This window comes from Sceloporus undulatus, chromosome 1 (assembly GCF_019175285.1).
Source record: "Sceloporus undulatus isolate JIND9_A2432 ecotype Alabama chromosome 1, SceUnd_v1.1, whole genome shotgun sequence".
NCBI classification, from domain to species: domain Eukaryota; kingdom Metazoa; phylum Chordata; class Lepidosauria; order Squamata; family Phrynosomatidae; genus Sceloporus; species Sceloporus undulatus.
Window position 1 is genome coordinate 147,849,422 of NC_056522.1, and position 21,541 is coordinate 147,870,962.

General features: G+C 43.1%; 1 protein-coding gene across 3 annotated transcripts in view; it reads left to right on the forward strand.

The window, feature by feature from the left end:
* GREB1 (growth regulating estrogen receptor binding 1) overlaps positions 1–21,541 on the forward strand; it is a 103,698-nt gene that overhangs the window by 29,158 nt on the left and 52,999 nt on the right. For 2 of the 3 annotated variants that reach the window (XM_042446658.1, XM_042446657.1), the window contains exon 4: positions 19,016–19,192. In XM_042446658.1, coding sequence (XP_042302592.1) covers positions 19,016–19,192 — 177 coding nt within the window. Of the gene's footprint in view, positions 1–19,015; positions 19,193–19,285; positions 19,379–21,541 lie in introns of those variants that run through there. The other variant, XM_042446659.1, reaches the window with a different exon arrangement.

The window sequence follows — 21,541 nt, forward strand, 5'->3', positions numbered from 1 at the left end:
AACACCTATTTAAAAAGTATGAAGTAGCAATTGAAAATAATTTATGGGTTTGGTTCACCACACCATGAGGGGGGAACTGTTTATTAAAGGGTTGCAGCATTAGGAAGGTTGGGAAACCACTGCTCTAAGCTTTACCTGCTGGCTCAGGTAGAGGATGCTGTCATCAGCAGCGTACTGCTGAAATAAAATTTGGCTTTCCAAACATTCCGCCTTTTTTTGATAGAAGGAGCAGAGTGTAAACCTTTTCCAGCACCAATGTATCTGGATAGCTCCTAATGGGAGTTGTTCTTATTTTTCTCCATTCCAGTTTTACGTTCATTTTTATTCGCCACCCTCCCCAAGCGGCATAAAATTATTCCTATCACCAGGGTATTAAGTCACTGGAGCGGCGGGGGGGATGAAAGCATGCTTCCCACATAAGACATTTTTCTTGTTTTGTGCCAAATTTCCGCATTGCATTAATCTAAACTAGCATTGGACCTTACAAATAGAGGTTTAGGCATCCAGGGAAAAAGGGGCAGGTAGTGTGACCATGGGAATACCAAAATTACTTCTCTGGCTGATTAGCGGCCTTGCGCTTCAACGGTTTGATGATTCAGAAGGTCAAGGGCCTCTTACCCCCCCAGACCCTTTCTCTCACCGATGGGCTCACTGGCCTGTCCAGGGAGCGCCCGGCAGGGAAAGGGCCGGCGGAGCCTCCACCCAAGACCCTTTTCCTGCCTGATACTCCCTGCGTAGCCCAGGGGCCATAGGCAGGAAGCGGTTGGGGGTGGCGGGTCCTCGCCTTTCCCTGCCTGATCATCCCTTGGGAACACACAGAGTCTGGGCAGAAAAGGTGCAGTGGTGCCAGTTTAAAGGGACGGGAAGGTGGGAAAAAAGAGCGCATGCCTCCTGCTCGTCTTCCCCTGCCCATCCCTCCCTTAAAAATGGCTTCTGAGTGTGTGTGGGGGAGTTATTTGTTGTTTTTTTCACATTTGTGGGGTTTTTTTCCTTAACCCCACAAATGTGGAAGGAGGAAAAAAAACTGTACAGAAATCTAATACAGCACTAATGTCATAACATGGATGTATGGCTCATTATTGCAGCTTTCAGCTTATGCTGAAAGCCGCATACAAAGAGGATATGTGCACATGCCCTTGGTTACACGCATTGCGCCACACCGCATGCACAAACCCAATTAGTTTCAATGGGGCTAAGCACATGCCGAAAATGAGAAATGTCTTATGGGCGGGGTCCGGAACGGATCCCCCGCGTAAGCACGTAGGCACACTGTAATCTATGTGAGAACAGTTATTCAAAAGTCTTATGCATGCTAGAAATTTGGGGACACAAGACAAGTCCATTTGGGGGCGGGCCAGGATTCCTATCAGAGTGACCACTATTCTCATATTGCCCCCCTCATAGCTAATTCCTGTTATCCTCCATTCGGGTCTTTCTGTGTGGAAAAGTAGGGCCTCAAACACTTTAAGCCCTATAAGCAATACCATTAACAGACTGACTGTTTTCCTGTTGCTGCTATCTTCTACTTTCTACTTTTTCTCTCAATGTCATAACACCAGCCCTGTATAAGCTTTTATAGGTCTTACTTCTTCTATGACTCTTCTTGCATAAGCCACGGCATCTCAGGAGATAGACGAAAATGGTCATCCATGTGGTTTCTCTTCAAAGGAACAACCAAAAAAACCTATGCTGATCAAACTTGAACTAGCCGTTCCTGCTAGGAGCACACAGTAGGACCTTCTCAGTCAAAATTCTTCACCGTGCAACCACAAAAGTGCCCTTACCTTTAACTGTACTCAGCAAAGGAAGCAAAGACGTTTCAATTTCTCTTATAGTTTATTTTATTTTTATAGCAAGGAAATGCGTCTTTTCTGCCTCTTTACCAATTCCCTTCACGACTGTAAAATAGTACTGATCATTCTGGTCCTATTATCCAAGTGCTTTTGGAAAGGGTTGTGGTCGGACTTTTTTTATAGTGGAGCCCCTCTCATTGTTGTCTTTATTTGCTTCCTCGCCCCCTCCCACATCATCCCATGGATTTAGATACAAAAAAAAACCCACAACAATATACATCAGGGTGATACCTTATTAAACAAAAAGCACAAAAATTCTCCAAGCTTTTTGCCTTCTTCATTTAGGGCTAAATTGTTAGAAGTCCTGTGCGTTATATGTACCTACCCAGTTGATTCCAACTTATGTCGAGCTACCCCGGAGAATTTCTTGGCAGATTTATCAGCGGAGGGTTTGCCATTTTCCCCCCTCTTTGGCCTGAGAGGAATGTGACTTACGCAAGGTACCAGTGGGTTCATGGTGAGCACGGGATTTCCAAAACCTTAGGCCTCCAGCGGTCTGGTCCGATAGTCAAACCACTTCACCCAGACTGGGTATTATTAAACTCACCAAAGGAGAAGGAAAAATACGCCATATCAAAAGTCACAGTCTGCTGTATTATTTGGTCTGTTTGCTTGGAAATGGGCTTAAGATGGTCTGAAGGAGGGTTATGCCTTTCTTGCTTGACCCTGCTTGTATAACAACTTGGCTGATGAAGAAACCCAGGGCTTTGAAGCCTGGATATAATATATTCTGTCCTTTTGGCTAGCCTGAAAAAAAAAGTACCATTGCAGTAAGGATTTTGTTGGATTTCATTGCCCCGCATGGTAAAACAGGCTTCGCCTGCAAATAGATTTATAGATATAAATGATCTATTTAAAGTTGATCTCACCCTCTTTTTTTTTTGAAAATGTTTTAGATTCTATGCAAGCAGTGGGGGGGGGGCAAAAAAATTTGTGTTCCTCAGCTGGCTATGATGTAGCCGTTCGGGTCCCTCCTCTCCCCATTCCATTTACCTGGTGGCCCTTTAGAAACAGAGCCATTGAGTCTTTTCTGATCCTCATCTGGAATTTCAAAGACATTTTGAAAACCTTCTCTTGCAAACACCCCACTTGCGTCTTCTGGTAGTGTTTGAAAGCCATAACCGTCCTGCTGCTGCCTGAACAGACACAGAGCCTCAAAGCACAGCAACCAAGGCCCACCATGTCACACTTTTTGATGCCGTTTTTTACTGACTCAACTAACACATCAGGGACATCCAAATGGTACATTTTCCCAAGAATGGGTTTCAAAAGAAATTACAGACGATCTGTTGTGGTTTTTACGGCTGCCATTTATTTATTTATTTGCCACAAAGAATGGAAATATTAACCCCTTGGACTTAGCAATGCCAGAACCCTCAATCCTGCATCGTTTGGGGATTCTGGGAGATGTAATCCCAAAATGTTACTTAGCCAAGTAAAACTGTGGCAAACTTCTAAGCCAACTGTTTTAATGCTAAGAACCTTTCTACCCTTCTCACTACTGTCCAGCCTCTTTGCATTAACAGCAACAACGGCCAAGTCCCATAACAGCTGTTTATGTGATCTTTTTAAAAAAACAAACACAAGCACAAAAACAACAAATTGGTAATCCTAGCCTGATTACTGGGAAATTCAGTCCGTTAAGTGTGAATCATATCTTCAGATTAGTGTTCATCACCTAATTCTGCCTCATTGGTACATAGGTCCAAAACACACTGCAGACATAATCTGGTTCGAGACTGCTTTAACTTACCCGGCTCAATGCTGGAATCTGGGAAATGTAGTTTTGTGAGTCATTTAGACTTCTTGCAGAGGAGCTCTGGTGCCACATAACTACAGCAGGATTCCCTAGCACTATGACAGTTCAAGGGTCTCAAACTGGATTCTTTCTACAATGTGTTTTGACCATAGTGTATACAAAAGTGTGAAAATGATTTCAATGATAAACATGGTGGTCTAAGTGATGGCGGTGTGATTATCATCTATCGGGGTATGGATATGCAGATGGTTTAGACAATAAAGTCATCACTGGATATTGCAGTTGTTTAGATATTGCTCTTGAAGGAGTGGATATAAATCTGTAAACACATACATACATATATAACGAACGAGGCTTAATCTGCATGTTTGGACTACCCTGTAAGTCAATTCGGATACATCTTAAATCTAACCAACCTCATTTCACTATATTAATTTCGTTTGTTACCCTACAGGGTGCAGGGGGGGACATGTGTTCTCCACCAGCAGCACCAACATCTCCTTGAAATTGCAGGGAAAGTATAGCTCAAAAAAGTGAGGCCCTGCGAAAGGAGGGTAACTCAGGGGATCTTTTACATCTAGTAGTAACTGCAGAGAGACTTCAGTTCAGGTGAAAATTAAGAACAGGGTTTTATTAGACATGTGCAAGAGTGACATGTAAACATACAAAACAGTGAAACCTTAAGAACTTATACACTGTGCTATCCGAAAGGAAGGTGGAACCTTGGGTAGAGAAAATTGGTATTTGAAGCGGGTGCTAATTACCATTCCTGAAGAGAGCATCCATGGAAAATGGAGAGTGGCTCAGACAGTGCTGACGGCTACAGAGCGAGATGAGGAAAGAGCGAAGCGGACGAGAGCGAGGAGCGTTTGTGGAGTCTTTGTGCACCCCACATGGGCCTTGAGCAACATGGTTGGTCCGTGTTGGGATATTTATGTCCTATTTCATACCCTCGAGGGGTGCTTTGATGTTACACATGATGTAGCAAGGCCGTTTGATTTTGATGGCTTCCCATGGCATGAGAAAAGGGCCTTACTCATTTTAACTACTGAGTTGCTAACAGAATGCCTGAGATCTAAAACAATCCCTGGCTTGTCTGATCGACGAGTGAATAGGAGTTCAACATTGACATGGTGGAAGGTACGGTCTTTTGGACTACTTTTGCAATGAGACTTCACGTGTCTCCATTACAAAAGACAACTGCGAGAAGATCCTGGGAGGGTGGGATGGCATGATTCGCATGCCATTTAGCTTTATTTTTTGTCTTATTCTGGGTCCACAATTCACGCAGAAATAATCCAGTTTGCGACTGCTTTAACTGTTCTGGCTCAATGCTAGGGAATTTGAGGAAATGTAGTTTTGTGGGACATTTAGCCTTCTCCGTCAGGAGCTCTGGTGCACAATAAATTACCAGGATTCCCAAGCACTGAGTATTCCCAAGCCCTGAGCCCGGGACGTTAAAGCATGTCTCAGACTGGATTATTTCTGCAATGTCTTTTTGAACTTAGTCTTCCAGAAATCCTGAGGGTCAGTCTGACTCTTTCTCAAAAAATGCCCAGAGCTAGATTTTGTATGAAACCCCATACATAATGGGCGGGGTGTGGGATTGTTAAACAACTCACAAATCGTCTTCATAAATTTAGTGGAACCAATCTGACGTCAGCTTGTCCATGAACTAAAGTGATCTTCTGGTCCTATGGGATCTGCACTGTCGAGGATGATGGGCACCCCGAGGAGGAGAGACGGACGCCTTCTTTATGGCGCTTTGCTGAGAATCATTTCCTTGGGAAAGCTTGCTGGTGCTACCTTTTATACCATCTTGGTTCAGATTAAAAATTGACATTTTCCAGGTTTACCGCTTGCCGATTTATTTACTAATAGTCTTATTATTCGAACTGTAAAACTGTCGCTTTCTATCCTTTGATTATATATGGTCTCTATATGTATTATTTATGATACTGTGTTTTTATTTGATCTGAACCATCCCAGAGAACAGTAAATACCATTACATTATGTATCTTTGGGATGTGCGGAATCTGCCAGTTGACTCTTTAGCACTGTTTTTCTACCCTGTTTTATAACAACACAATTACTATTAAAAAAACAAAACCTCAAAACTTGAAAAAGTGTTTTTCCTGAATTTACAAGCACAAAGGTAGTCTCAAACCCATGCCATAGTTTTTTTACTTCATTTCATACAACACGAAGGTGTGTCAGGATGTGCACATTAAGAAGTGTTGCTGTAACTTCGGCCATTTACCTGCAAGACCTGTTTAGTAAATACTGTTAAAATTCCCATCATTATGCTCGTTGAAGGGACAATGTCAAATTTCTCTTCTAAGAAAAATGCTTACTTGACCCATATGGTGGTTTTTTTCATGTTTTCTTGAGAACCAAAACTTGATCTACTTCTTTCTCTTTTCTTCCCTCTTGTGGAAATACGGGGTTTTTTAATTAAAAAAAAAAAAACTCCTCTTCAACTGTATTTCTTAAGAAGAAGATGGGGAAAATTCTTATGCTGGGCAGCTGAAGACGACACGCTTTGAAGAAGTGCTCCATAATTCTATTGAAGCCTCTCTTCCGGTCAATCACTAATTTAGTTCCCAGCCAGTTTTTTCACAGCTATATTAGTAAGCTGAACAACAGCTTTCATCCTCTAGAAGTAAGAAATGCTTATTTGCTGTTTGTTGTTCTTCCTACTAATAACTGTCAAGGAAATTTTGAGCTTACTCCTAATTTGTGATTAAGTAATGATATTAATGCATGGCCAGATCTCTGTTGATTTAGATGTACTTTGGTCTTGATTCTTGTACGACTGTGGTCTTTAATTTTCCTGGGTAAGGTTCCCATTGTGTCGCCTAATTTTCACGGAACGAAAAATCACTGAAAGAACATAATCAAATTATTTGGAAATATAAGGAACCTTAATGAGAAGACTATTAGAATGATGACAATCTTTGTAGTTCAGACTTTTCCACACAAAATTTGGTATTGTTGCTTTACACAGAGAAAACAAACTTTATGTGCAGGAGAACCACATTTCTGTGCTTTTGCAACAGAAAAAACAGCATGTTTGCAGAAAATATGTCTTCCTATAAAAAAAATGTTTGAATTGCCACCGAAGAATCTATTCTGCAATGCAGATATTGTGACTTCAAAACTGCATAGTTTTGATAGGCTTACTGTAGTGTGTAAAGAGAATTGCTAAACATTAGTACTCCTTCAGAAGAACATTTGCCAAGAATAACATCCCTCTCTTGAAAAATTTTTGATCCTAATCCTCAGTTCTGCTGTTTGAGAGGATGATGATCATAGTTGGCTGGGGCTTTCCATGTCAGGTGGGCGGTGGTGAATCTGCTCTTAAATTTTAGTTGAACTTTAAATGAACTAATCAAAAGATCTGGACTACTTTCTTCCCAAATAGATTCAGCCAGCTTGGCTAGCTCCTTAAAAAGTTTGGATCTGGTACTCTCATGACATGAAAACCATCAGCTGCCATGGTCCTTAGAACAATTGATGGCGAACCTTTTGGGTTCACCAGTGCCGGGGGCAGAGCCGCATACCCGGGGGCAGAGCTTCCACCCTCCGGGGTGGGGCATTCCCTGTGCCTTTCCTGACCTCCAGCTGTCTGAGAGACAGCTAGAGTGGGGGGGAGGGTTGTTTTTGTGGTGTGAGGGGGTTGGGTGGTGACAGTGCGCCCTCCTCCTTCTCTTCCCTGGCCCCCAGCTGTCTTCTCAGAGGACAGGCTGAGGACCAGTAAGGGCCCGTGAGGGCCAGGAGCAACAGGCGCGCAGCCCTGCTCATTTCTGGAAGGTCTTCAACTTAGACCTGAGTGTCCTCCGGAAGGAGATCTAACGAACAGCATGCGGGCGAGGAGAGGTTACGGGCCCGCCTTCTCCTCTCTCACCCCTTCCTTTGCCAAACTGGGCTCCCATAGTGGGGCCCATTCGGTGAAAGGAAGGGATGGCTGGAAGGGACGGGCTGGGCACCCGTCCCAGGCCCTTCCCTCCGGGCCCCATCCTTCGGTTTGAACGGGCTCACAAGGGTCCCGTTTCGGCGAAGGGACGGGCTTGGGCACCCTCCCAGGCCCTTCCCTTCGGCCCTTCCTTTGGACTGAACGGGATCCAAAGGCCCCATTCGGCCCAAAGGGAGAGCTTGGGCACCCTGCATCCTGGTTCTTTCGTGGCCTTTGTCAGGCCCCATATTTCTCTCTCCGGGGAGGTCTGGGGTGCAGGGCCGCAGCGGAGCCCAGGGACATGGACGCGCCGCTGCTCCTCCTCAGGGTTCCTTTCCGTGCCCCAAGCTGTCTTTTGGAGGAGCAGTTGGAGGTGGGAAAGGTCTATGCGAGATGGAGCAGCCTGCCCCCCTTTCCCAACCCTTTTCAGTCTCCAGTGTCCTCCAATCGGCACACTGGCATGCTGGGAAAAGGCTGAGAGAAGGAGCCAGACATGCACACCTTCTGGCTCCTTCTCTCCAGCTCCATTTTTCTGAGCGCCCAAGCGGGGGTCTGAAAGGCAGGGAGAAGGAGGAACGGGCCTGCGCAGCCGGTTTCTCCTTCCCCGGTCCCGTGCTCGGCGAAACGGCCCGGAGTGCCCCTCTCCGGCACGCCTGTCATAGGTTCGCTATCATCGGGTCTAGAAAATATGCAAACGGTTCCATTGTCCAACACACTTGAGTGTAAGGCTGGTGGAGTGCGTAAGAAGTGGCATTTGCCCATCATATTCTGTGTTTTTGTTTTGACCATTTCTCTCTCATTGCAAGCTAGTGGGAGGGAAATCATTGTATGACATCTTCAGGACTACTAACAATGTTTCTCTTGTGATGACACGCTCACGGAATTGCAAGTTCTCTGGATCTGTTTTACACAAGCCCTTATGCCTGAATCTCAAGCCAGAACCCAATTCTCTCCCCCTTCTACCTATTCCAAGCTCTGAGCACTGATTTATGGAGCATGTGCAGGTCACAAAAGGCTTCCATGGGGGCAGAGAAAATCGGAAATTGCAATATTACCGTAGGAGGGAATTTAATTTTTATTTTTGATTATTATAGATTTTTAAATCACGTATTATTAGTTTGAATGTTGGGCCAGGACTGTGGAAGTCAGGGTTTGAATTCCCCCAACTCAGCCATGGGCAGCCACTGCGGCTGCATCTGTGGAACCTAAGGTTGTAGTTTGTGTGGCACACGGTTCTCTGGCAAAGAAGGCTAAACATTTCACCAAGCTGCAAATCCACAGGAATTCCATAACCTTGAGCCATGCAGTTAACGCAGTGCCCACTTGCATTTTTTCTGCGGTTCAGTATTTCTCTGCGTTAACCTGGACAAGTCATGCTCTAACGAGAAGAATTTTGCTGGCTGGGGGGTGAGGCTGGAAATACGTGTGTGTGTACGACTTCCGTAAATGTTGTGTTTGCAGAAGTGAGCCCACCAGCACTTGACAAAAGTCACAATCATGGCGCATCTTTTTTAAAAAAGAGAGGCCCAGGGTCCTTTCTCATGCACACCATTTTATAGCCACTCTGCTTCCTCTCAAAAACTGCTCTGGCAACCTCCATATGGAATCATGTTGTTTGTGGTTGGCGAGCCATGTGAGCATGTACACTCCACCTAAAATCAAACTCTCAGAATTCAAAGGGCATTACCCTGACAGTGGGATCATGATATTATAATGTGTAGGGGATAGCAACCCCTCCTTGGGTGACAAATGGCAGGAGGCGCACCGGGGAGGCCTTTTTGCTGTTTGCTCTGGGCTGCCGCTCCAAATCTTTCCACCTCCTATCTGCATTCTGACGTAGTATGCCCGAATACACAGGATGTAACTTCAGCAGGACTATGACTACACACCTTGTGATTTAGCTTTTTGCTCTCTCTGAGTTGCCATCATCCTGGTGGGGGAGGGGTCAAATTAAAGCCGGAATAATCTCCAATTTTTTATTTTATTAGAAATAACTAAGGATTTCTAAACTGAACCTACTGACAAGTGTTGTCATAGGATAATAGCCGTAGCTCTGTTGCTGCTAAAAGGAGCCTTGTTCACCTAACACGTCATCCATCTGTTCCCACAGATTTTGACCATGATTAACCATCCATGGTTGAAAAATATCCCCCCCTCCAATATATATATATAATAACTATAATATTCCAAAAAGCAAACCTGATTTTTGCCATTTGATATAAGAACCCCATTTTACTATGACATTTTATCTATGGGACTTTTTGTATCCAGAAGGTATGCCCTGGACCAAATCCCAGTTGCATGGAAGGCCCACTGTTACAGTAACTGGAATCTAAAAACCTTGCATTTATTTGCCTTTGTTGGAAAGAGATAAAAATGTGGAATCCCAATCTCCTTAACTGGAAGTAAGGTTTAACAAAAATTAAGGGCATCATAGGGTTTTTGTTGTATATGTCATGGAGAGCCGCAGTGCAGCGGTTGAAGCATTGGACTAAAACTTGAAGATCAGTGTTCGACTGGGTAACATAGGCAATCACACCTCTCCGCCTCCATAAAACCCTGTGATAGTTTCACCTTGGGGGGGGGTCATAAGTTATAAAGAAACAACTTGACGGCAAGACAACAACAATAATAACTTTATACAGCATTTTGGCCAGCCACCATTACAAAATTCCAATTTCAAACATAACTTAGTTTTCTACCATAGGTTCATGTACAGGCAGATTGGAGAGTATCCACATGATCGTTTATTAAAAAGCTAAGGGATCGTACTGCCACAATCAGGTAAACACACAACAATGAGTAAGCTATGCCATCACCTCGCACACAACTCTATCGTACACAACACCAACAACAAACAATACCCTAAAAGGCACCAGACTCTTCCTCATCTTGATAGCTAATCAGGTTCGGTCTGGTAGCTGGGATGGAGACTGCCAGTGAAGTGCCAAGTGCTGTAGGCCTCTATTCAGAGGAAGAAAGAAACTGCGAACAAACTACCCTGTTAAACTATTATTTGCCTAATAAAACCCTGTGAAATCATGGGGTTTTTTTTTTTTTTTTTTTTTCCCCCACTGTAAGTCAACGGGAAACTTGAAGGACCCACCCACATTATATGTAGAATTATAGTGTACCTAATAATGCTTCCGAAGCTTTGATTTTAACAAAGATTTATTAAACGTGTTAAGAGAATTGTTAATAATGGAACAAATGTTAGTTCTCCAAATCAAAGTGCCATGATGAACCACCAAGATATCTTATTTTCTCAGAATTTAATATTTTATTGAGTTTCCTTCAAGGACAGGCTGTGTTGATCCTTTGCTGCTTTTCTCTTCACTCTCACTTCCTGGGATGCAAAAGTATTTAGCCCACTATATTCCGAATTTTGCCCAAGCAGGCATCGATTCTTTTCACAAACCCTCCAATTAATTTTTTTTAATGCTAAACTTCCGAAACCTTGACGGATCTGACAGTGTGCAGGCACCATTATCCCCCTGGTGCAACTTTTCCTCTGGCTAATTGTGGTTTCTTCTTATCTGGCTTGCCAGAGATTCCTTTTTATCCCCTGTGCATATGCCCTTCAAAGCACCTAGGAATGGTGTGGAAAGATTATTATCAATAAAATACAAAGTATTAGTACATACGTTTAAAAGAAATCAAAATACGTATTTAAGAAATCTGAAACAGTGTTTGTAAACAGTATGCTACCCATTTAAAAAAGACTGTTTCTGTTTAGGAACAATCTGTTTATACGTTATACATCCACTATTTATCCTTTGCTGTCTATTCTTTCTCTGCTGCTCAGGACAACTGAATTGGGGGGGGACTTTGTTAAAGGATCATCCATCTGCACTTCTGTTTCTTCCTCAGATAAAATGCCTGAGATCTTCAAGAGTATTTTCCGAGCAACATGTCTGATTTCACAAAGTGGATTAGACATCAGGATGGGAAAAAAGGACCTTGCCAGAGCTTGGGTGTTGTTCTGAGACAACGGAGTCCTTTTCAACTTCATTCCTTAAAGGTTAAGCAATCATTGGTCTCAATTGGGCTGTCCCTGGAAATTTTTATGTGAATTAAATTGAAATTTCCCGGATTTAAACGCACACATATATTGCTATTAAAACAACCTACTTATTTAATAACGTTTAGGGCACATCAATGTTAGTCCCAACTAGAGTTAGCCTTTAAATCAATGAGCAATTGGTTAAGTCAATATTAACCCTGAGTCCCTTTGAGTTGAGGGTTTACACTTTGGGTTTACCTATTGTTTGTGGCTGTTCTTCTCTGAATTTTCACTTTAATTACCCCCTTAAGCATTTTTCACTTTAATTCCCCTGCTGCACCATGGAACATTAATGTGATTTGGACACCGCTTTAACTGCCATGTTCCATCTATGGAATCCTGGATTTTAGTTTCTATTGTGCATTCAACAAAGCTCTCCACCGGAGAAGGTGAATATCTCACAAAATCTACAACTGCCTCCAAAATTCCATAGCATTGACCCAGGCAATACAGTTGTTCAACTGCATTAATTTTGTAGTGTAGATGTTCCTTAGTGCTTTTAGCAGCCGTTCTAGGGGCCAAAACGCATGGAATCCTGGTTCACCATTGTAATAAATATAACAAGGACACGCTTGCTGCCACCAGCATAGTTTGTTCCTGATTCTTTCACTTTAAAAACATTGCAACATGTGCCTTTTGGGCCATGCCAAAGAAAAGCCCATCTTTTTAAATAACAACAATAATGGGAAACTGTCCACAAACTATTAGAGCATTGCCCTGCTGAATAAAAATAAAATGTCGTATATTCTGTGAGTTCCCACTTCAGTGTACTTTGTAACACCAACAATTAACGCATGACAGATCATTGGTTTCAATGAGAGAACTCAAAGTATATTTAGCTATTTTCTTTTATATATGGTTTGATCATATTAAGCCAATATTAAAATTCTGTATTCTTGACCTTAGACCACGCTAACGGTTGTTTACCCTTTTGTCAGTGGTTAGCAGGACGTGAACAGCCGCCATTCTTATTATTTTTTTTAAAAAGCTTTGTGTGCTTTTTCTTTGTGGCCCCCACGACAGTATTTATTCCAAAACATTGCCCTCTGAGGCTATTTCATCCTATATTATTTCCAATTCGGGATGGTGGATCCAATGGTTTCTACAAGGATGTCCGCAGTTCCCACTGTGTCTGTATAGGAAGACTTAGCTGTCTTTCCCAGACATCAGCTTGTAAAAAAATGACTTGTAAAAGGTGATTCCAGTGATAGAGTGGATCAGAGCGTATCCCCAGATGGTTCCCCTGCTCCCTCAGGGGAAGTATGCTCCGTCCACAACAGGACGCTGATCCCACATACCCACAAAGCTTTCTGTACTGTCAGGGATTTAGGCAGCGCTTGACACCCTATCCAAATACCGGTCATATGTGTAGGAGCCTCCCCTGCTTCAGGAATTCCAGAGAACACAGAATTGGTTTAGGTCTCCTCCTGGTCACTCCCTGCAAGCTCCACAAGAGATAAGTAGCTTTAGGGAACAAACTAGTACCCTTTGGTACCCCACAGCCTTAAACATGATGGGACCAACCCAGTACTCTACCAGTTTCTGCATTCCAGACGTGATGAAAACAAAACGTGCCTCTTGAATCTCATTTATATGAAGTGATCCTGAAAAAAATACCATGGTAGTAGTTGCTCAGCCTAAAATACCTCAAGGCACTAGTTTCGTCTGACTTGGAGCTAGGCCGGGTCCAGTGCTGGTTAGTACTTGAAATCAGAAAAACCCCAATGAATTACCAGGTGCTCTAGGCCTTCTGTTTCAGTGAAGGGGAACTGACAACAAAACACTAAAGTATTCCTTGCTAAGCAACTATTGAAGTTCATGGGGTCACCATAGTCAACAGGTGACTTGAAAGGCACCACCTACAGAAGTCATGCTCTGAAAGGTTACCTTTTGGACTACTACTTCCAGAAACCATCCGCCAATCATGACCGTGGATATGAGAATGTTATGTCAAAATAAATCTTTACAATTCTGTTCCACACAGCCAGAGGGTGGTTGGTCCAATAAGAAAAGATATTTCGTTAATCTCCCCTCTCTTCCCTGTAAAGAGCAGCGCGGCTGATTTCGGTCCCAGATGTGATATGAATCAGACTGGAACTGATTAGCTCACTCCCAAAATAGCTACAGGCTTCAACAGCATTGAGCCATGGCAGTTCAAGTGTCAACGGATTATTTCTGCCGTGTGGATGCAGCCCAAGTTACATTTTAGTTCCTTTGTGGCAAAACAAGTTAGTCAACTTATTACTTCTAATTTCTAACTTTGAAAGTAAGTAAGTACTTGTCCAGGGTTAGGGTGGATTGCTATGGTGGATTGCTGTTTTATACTAACATCCAGATTTAGATTTGCCTTCTTACTCTTGTACTAATGGGAAGTGGACAAAGAGGGTACTGTTGAAACATGTGGGATTCATCCAACTTCCATTGGGTTGTCGTCCCTCAGTAACCAGCCAGCTGTGACAACATTAAAGAGTTGTCATTGAAAAGGCCAAACCTTTGCGCTAACCCGAATTGATCTGACCTCTGTGGAGGTAATTTGTGCACAATGATACCTTTTAGCAGGCATAGAGCTGAAATTAAGAAGAGGCAGGAGGAAGAAGGAAGAAGAGGGAAGAGGAGGAGGGTGTCGTAATCACATAGCCCCCTGTCACTTATCAGATGAACCCACTCCTGAAGGCTGTTGTTACTTACTGATGGTAGAGAAATTCACTCAGTAGCAGTTGGCCTGGGGTAGTAGAATGGCAAGAATTGCAAGCATACCTAGGAGACACTGCTCCTTTGTATATATATCACAGATGTTCGCTTTTTAACTGATGTATGTTTTAATTCCTGTGTTGTGTTGCGATGTTGTATGTTAATTTGTGTTCCCTGCCTTGATCCAGGGGGAGCGGTGGTCAGAATAATAATTAATAGTAATAATGATGATGTATTTGTTTGTTCAGCACAACATGGAACCCAACGGGTGCCAGTTCAGCAACGTTAGACCTGATTAATTCCCATTAAATTGACTTTTAATTCATCACAACATTTCAAGACCTCTTCATTTTCAGAGAGGATTAGCCTGTTTGGGCTCAACTGAGGTGGTACTCGTGTCTGTTTCAACTGTGGGATACATCACTTTAGGGACTATTACAGTAAGTGTGGGTCTCAGCACATGAAAAAAACCCCAACAAAATTACTAGAAAAAGTAGGATGTCAGGCTAAACTGGTTCTAGCCTTATTCTTTGACTTAACATGCCACATTTCTCTTGGAGGGAATTTGTTTATTTAACTTTTTAAAGGGATTTGGCAGTCTTTCCTTACTTTTGAACTTGATTAAATAATATATGCCATCATTCAATATATCTGTGTATCATTAAAATGTGAGGGACCATTCCTTGCCTGTAAAACCCTCATCCATAACTGGAGTGTACTACCCAGGACAGAGCCTGGAAAGTAATTTTGAAACTAGTCGCCCCCGGAATCTCTCAGCCATTACATGGCACTGGGGATCTGTGCATTGTAGTCTGGATGAGGAGTAATTCCTTTCATCCCAATCCCCTTCAAGTCCAAAAAAGTTAATTTTTCCAACTTCTGTGCAGAGACAACCATTACTCTTCCTTTATAACGTCATTCAAATTAATACGACTTGATTTCTGTTGGTATATGTATTATTTTATTAATATTAGTTATTACGTTAATATATCCAAAAAGGTATAACTTATTAGATGTTTTGGTGTTTTGTACTACAACTGGTAGCGGCTGTTTTTATTTTAATTAATATCTTTTCTAATAAAGTTATGAAAACATTAAAATGGCTTTGCATTTTAAAACAGTTTAAATCAAATCATTTCAAAAATGACTTTTGATCACTGGTGAACTTGTTAATCAGCTACCAGAATTATTACATACCACTTGGTTTTAAAGTTTCGACAAATTGGTTATTTCACACTATGAACACTTTGGAAAGAACGAAAACTATGGGCACACATTTTGTGTTTTTGATGGTCGTGAAAGATGTAAAAGTAAAAACTGAGGCAATTTTACACTGGTAAGCCTATTTTAAAAGATCCACTGCTGTGCCTTAGTCTGAATGGAAGGGGGTTTTTAGAAATACTGCCAGTTTTTGACACAGCTTAACTGCCATGGTTCAATGCTATGATCCTGGGATCCGCTTTCTGTTTTGTGAGATATTTCAGCCTTCTCCATCAGAGAGCCACCAATAAATGAAAAAATTCCAGAATTCCATTAGCACTATGGGTGGTTTACTTTAAAGCAGTGTCAAACTGCATTATTTCGCAGTGTGGATGCAGCCTTGGAATTAATTAGAAGGAATCTTGGGCATTGCATCATGGATATGGACCCAAGCAGAGGGGGCTCCTCACTTCTTTGGTGGGGGGAAATAGTAAGGGACGGCCGCCTTGCTCCATCATGATTTTTAAGGGGATGCAATTCTCAGACAAGTATTCTAAGTGAATTGCTGTCTTGACCAAGAGCATGTATTGTTTATATGGTTTATCTCTACTAGGATTTCTTTTTGTGGATGCATTTCAGAGCTATGCTTGTCCAGCTTCATTTTTGTGCTTAGTGATACTTAAAAGAGTATGCAGATGCGGTTTGGTCCTCCAACCTTCTCTCGTGTCTCGCCACTTATTGTATCTATATATTGCTCCATTTCCTTGTGCCTCCATGTGAAAATTTAGGGACCTCATTAAGGGATACTACCTTCCAGTGAGTACCTGGCTTATGTTTTGGACAAATGTCTCCCCGGTCCCTAGCCTTTGCCATTGTCCTGTCCATTATGCTTCAGGAAACAATAGACTCCCCCTCTCCCCACCAAACAGTTTTAAAAGCTTAATTTTGCTCGCCTCCTGTCAGTAATGTTTTGAGCACTGCATTGACATATATAAAGGGAGTTTTCCTCAGGACCATAAGTACTGAAGTTTAAAACAACCACAAGAATCAAAAGACACTTTAAAGCTTTCAAAGTGTATTTTCCTATTCACATTTAGATGATTAGACTCCCCCACCCTGTTTAACTTTTCCCATCCACATTGATCACATTTTTGTACTAGGCCATTTTAAAAACAAAAACACATGCAGGTGGTTAAATATTTACTATTAGTTAATTTAATTTCTTCTGGTATTGCTAGGACATAAATTACATGAAATGTTTCTTAACTTCCCAGACAACTTACGTCTGTCTCTACTCATCAGGCCTGTACCATGTGAATCTTTACTCACCAAATCAATTAACCTAGGCATTTCTGTTATGCGTGGGGGCAATCGTTCCTATTTCAGTAGTTTTGGTTTTATTTTTCCTTGTGGAATATATTAGAAAGGGGTGGAAATACGTAGTTCTCCAAATGTTTTCACTCTAAAACTCCCAGCAGCCTAGACAGAAGATGCTAACATTGTGGAATGATTGCCAGGTTGCTTCCAATATGTTGGGAGTGCTGCATGATTTCTACCCTGAAGTAGAGTGAAGCCTTTTATTAAATTATCTGGAGTGTTGTTGATTTTTAAAAACAAACCAACAAGCCTACATACATACAGTAAGATTATCATCATTCATTATCTCATCTACAATATTAACATTATATATCCATTCTCATATCCCTATAAATATATTATTATATCAGCAGAGAGAAAAAAATCAATGCCTCTGGAGAAAAGAAAACCAACTGTGGTTCCAGTGGTGAACCATTTGGAGCATTTTCCAAAGCAAAACATAAAAATCTGAGAAAAAACAAAAATGCCACAGATAGATCAGAATAGCACAATTCAAAACAAATGAACCACTTGTGAACAGGCACATTTATCAGGTGATACACCCGTGCTTCTGGGTTCCTGGATTTAGAACTCTCAATCATTGGTAGTTCAAAAACTCTAGCGCCGTACATCTGGTAAGATGATTGTGAACTGAGTAATGCAAAAAATGTCATTAAACTAAACATATGTGGGTTGCATAAGTCAGGCCCTCCAACCGGGACCATGTAGGGCAAATGTAGGACAATTTTGTCAGATGTAGGACACACATTTTAAAAATGGCGGACACAGCCGAAAAATTGATTTTTTTTATTAAAAAAAATTTGACTAAATGCGTTCTTAGCATGATCAAAAATGGAGGACATTTGGGCATTATTCTAGACAGATGTTCAGAATATGACTTCCCTTTCTGGACAAAACACCCAACCTCCATTCCAAACGCTCACACAACACCACGTTTGGGGCATTGACAATGGGCTTTACTTAACATGGCAATCTCTTGCATCAGGGCTCTTTCCATAACCAAACCCCTGGGTTTAACCACTTAGCATGGTTAACATGGCTTGCATATTGAACATGTCAAGGTGGTTTCACTGTTCTTGCACCAAGTGTACTTCTCGAAGTGTGTCAAGGGACTTTGGGTTTTTCTTCACTGCGCATGAGTTTGTAAAAATCACAGCAATTACATTGGCCTTGCCTCAGAACCAAAAACGCACAGAAAAGGCACTTTGGAAAGTCACCTCTCTCGGCTCTGAAACAGTGCCTGCAGCCTCTCAAGCTGACCCCTCATATCATCATCATCATCATCACACACACACCACCACCACACTATCACTGTCACAAGTAGGGAGACTTGTTAGCATTAAAAGCACACACACACACCACACACCCCAAAAACCCCCACCTTGAGGCCTCTCTGGCCACTCACTCTCTCCTCTCCTCCTTTTCCTCCTCCTCCTCCTCCTTCTTCCCTCCTCCATTCACCGGGGGCTGGGGGGACGGGGCGGAGGAGGAGGGTGCGCGCGGCTGCGCGCAGGAGGCCAAGCGCCTCCAGCTTTGCTCTCCACGCGGCCTGCTGAGAAGAGGGGGGCGGAGGAGGAGGCAGTGAGTGGTGCGCGGCCGCGCAGAGAGGCAAAAGTGGACGGATCAGTGCCTCTTTGCGCGCGGGCGCGGCCACCCCTCCTGCCTCCCCGCGCGGGCGCGCCACTTTCCCCCGCCTCCTGCCGCCCCCTCTCTCTCCTCCGCCCGCGCGCCCGCGCGCAAGAGGCACTGGCTCCGTTCGCCTTTGCCTCTATGCTGCGGGCGGGCGGCGAGGAGGAGAAGAGGGGGTGGAGGAGGCGGGGGAAGGTGGCGCGCCCGCGCGGGGAGGCGCCTCCTCCGCCCTAGGCAGGCCTCGCTGTCCTCCTCTTCCTCCCTGCCTCCCCGAGGCGGAGGAGGAGGGCAGCGAGGCCCTGCAGGCCGCAGCGACTTGGCTGCAACCGGGGGGGTCCCGGTTTTTGGGCTGCAGCCGTGCCGGGAGGGGCCCGGGGGGCCCCAAAACGGGAAATACACGGGTGCAGCCGGGTTATGGCAAGCCTAAACATATGTAACACATAACCTATACATTTGATTAAAAGTGTTGTTGTTTTTTCTCTCTTCAGGTTTCTGCCAGGCTGGTAAAGACTTGAGGCTAGCATCTATTTCAAACGAACAAATTGAAGTGCCTTCCGGATTTTTGCTTGTTGGTGCAAAGTCACCCAACATACCTGATCACCTATTGGTGTGTGCTGTAGATAAAAGATTCTTGCCTGATGACCATGGCCGCAATGCCTTGCTAGGTAAGTGGTGGTTCCAGCATTGCTGATGGGGAATGTAGCTGGATTGGCACAATGCATTTCAGTTGCTTGCCAGAGTTGGGGGATTTTCTTCTTCTTTTTTATTTTTTGAGGGGAGGGGACTACAACTCCCCAAATTCCTTAATCGGCCATGGCCATGTTGGGTGGAGGATTCTGAGAGTTTAAAGGGTAATTTTTCCTGACTCTGTTATCCATAGAAATATTCTATGGGTTTTTCTGAACAATTCAACCTTCTGGAAAATGCTGTTTATACTGGGAAAAATTGTAAGCAGGTGTGGGCCATGGGCCTACTCACACTATACATTTATAGCAGTATTATTCTACTTTAACTGTTATGGTTCTGTCCTGTGGAATCCTGGGATTTGTAGCTTGTTCAGAGACATGAGAATTGCTCTTGGGCTGAGAATTTGAAATACCGCTCCCTAAATTTCCAGTCCCAGGATGCCATAGAATATTGTCATGGAACTGTAGCCATAGTGCTATAATTGTGTGGCATGAATGGCTGCAAATGCAGCATTACTCGTTATCCTGCAAGATTGGGTTGACTCCAGTCTAAGGCTAAAGTCATTGTCAGGCTGAGTTTGCATTACAGATGCCTGAACTACTATTTGAATTACTGGGTTATTGTTGCAGATTTCCACTGCAAGATGCCTCATATCTCATCCTGTGCTGATACACAGGCTGTTCACTAAGATTTGTGTCAGTGTTTGCAACTGATAGGGAAAGCTGCCTGAGCAATATAGGGGTGGAACAGGTGGCCCAAATAAAACGATTTCCAACCTCTTTAAAGATGGGGTGTTTAGATGACACACGCCTCCACAGTGGGTGGAAACCTGACTGAAGCCATGCTCTGGAGTTAAAAACTGGAGCAAAGAGAACCCAGGATAGTTAGATTCAAGATGTAAAAATGTGCGTATTCACGATTGCATATAAATTGCTGTGGTAAAGCAAAAAAATGAAATTGCACCAACTGCAATGGATATAATTAAAGCATACACAAACCAAACAGTCCAATGGGGAACATGGGGTGAAGTGGGCATGTGGGGGGGGGGGGGCACCATGATTGTGCTTTGCCAATGTATTATTCACACACTGAAGCACCGATATCCTGTACAAGTGGAGTATCAACTGTGTGATTGTTCAAAGGTGCAGCCATCCAATGAGATGACATCTGGGTGGATGTGGGAGGTACTTGGGTGTCACTGGTGGTGTGTTTGTGTGATGGTGTGCATGCATGGAGGCAACAAAAAAAATTACCCAGCAGCATAGCTTAATGCTACACCATGCAGTCAGGCCATGTGCATTTGGCCTTCTTTAGCCATGTGGGCAGCAGGGTTTCAACCTGCTTTGGGTAAAAGCAGGATCAAGCTTCTTTTTCCTGCCTGTCTGCTATGGTTCATAGTTAATAAAACAGCTGAGGTCTTTCGTACTTTGAATATCACCACCACCACCAGCATGACTACTATATTTATCCACAACCTGAACAGGATACAATGGGCTCTTGATATCCAGTGAGGTTTGGTTCCATGACCCCCCGATCGATACCAAAATCCGTAGATGGTTAAGTCCCATTATATACAACAGGGTAGTGAAATGGTATCTCTTACATAAAATGGCAAAATCACGGTTTGCTTTTTGGAATTTTAAAAAATGTATATTTTCAAGCTTCAGATTGTTGAATTTGCGGATGCAGAATCCATGGATATGGAGGGCTGACTGTACTTTATGTATTTTAATCCATTCTAACCTAAATACCTGTGTGTGTGTGTTTCTTTGAGTTGCCTGTCAACTTAAGCTGACTCCATTAATTTATTATTATTATGCTTTATTTATATAGCACTTTAGATTTACACAGCATCAGGGTTTTCTTAGGCAAGGAATACTCAGAGGTGGTTTTGTCAGATATGTCCTCTGTAATGTCAAATCCCTGCTAGGCCATGAAATCTCACTGAGACCTTGGGTAAGTCTCACTCTTTCATCCTCAGAGGATGACAATGGCAATGGCAAATCCCCTCTGAAGTAACTTGAGAACATATCCCTATTAAAAAACCAAGAAAAACCAATGATAGGTTTTCCTTAGGGTCACCATAAGTCAGAAAGGACTTGAAAGCAAACACCACACCCACCATCCTCTGAAAAGGAGCCTACAGCACCTGATATATATTGGCTGCTTTCCATCCAAGTACTAATCAGGACTGGCTCTGCTTAGCCAACTGTGGCGCGTTACAGACAGGCATAAGGGACGTCCTCAGGACGTCCTAGGTTTAAAAAGGGGCGTCACTTCTTGATGCCCCCAAGCTTAATACGTCCTGAGGATGTACAAGATGGCGG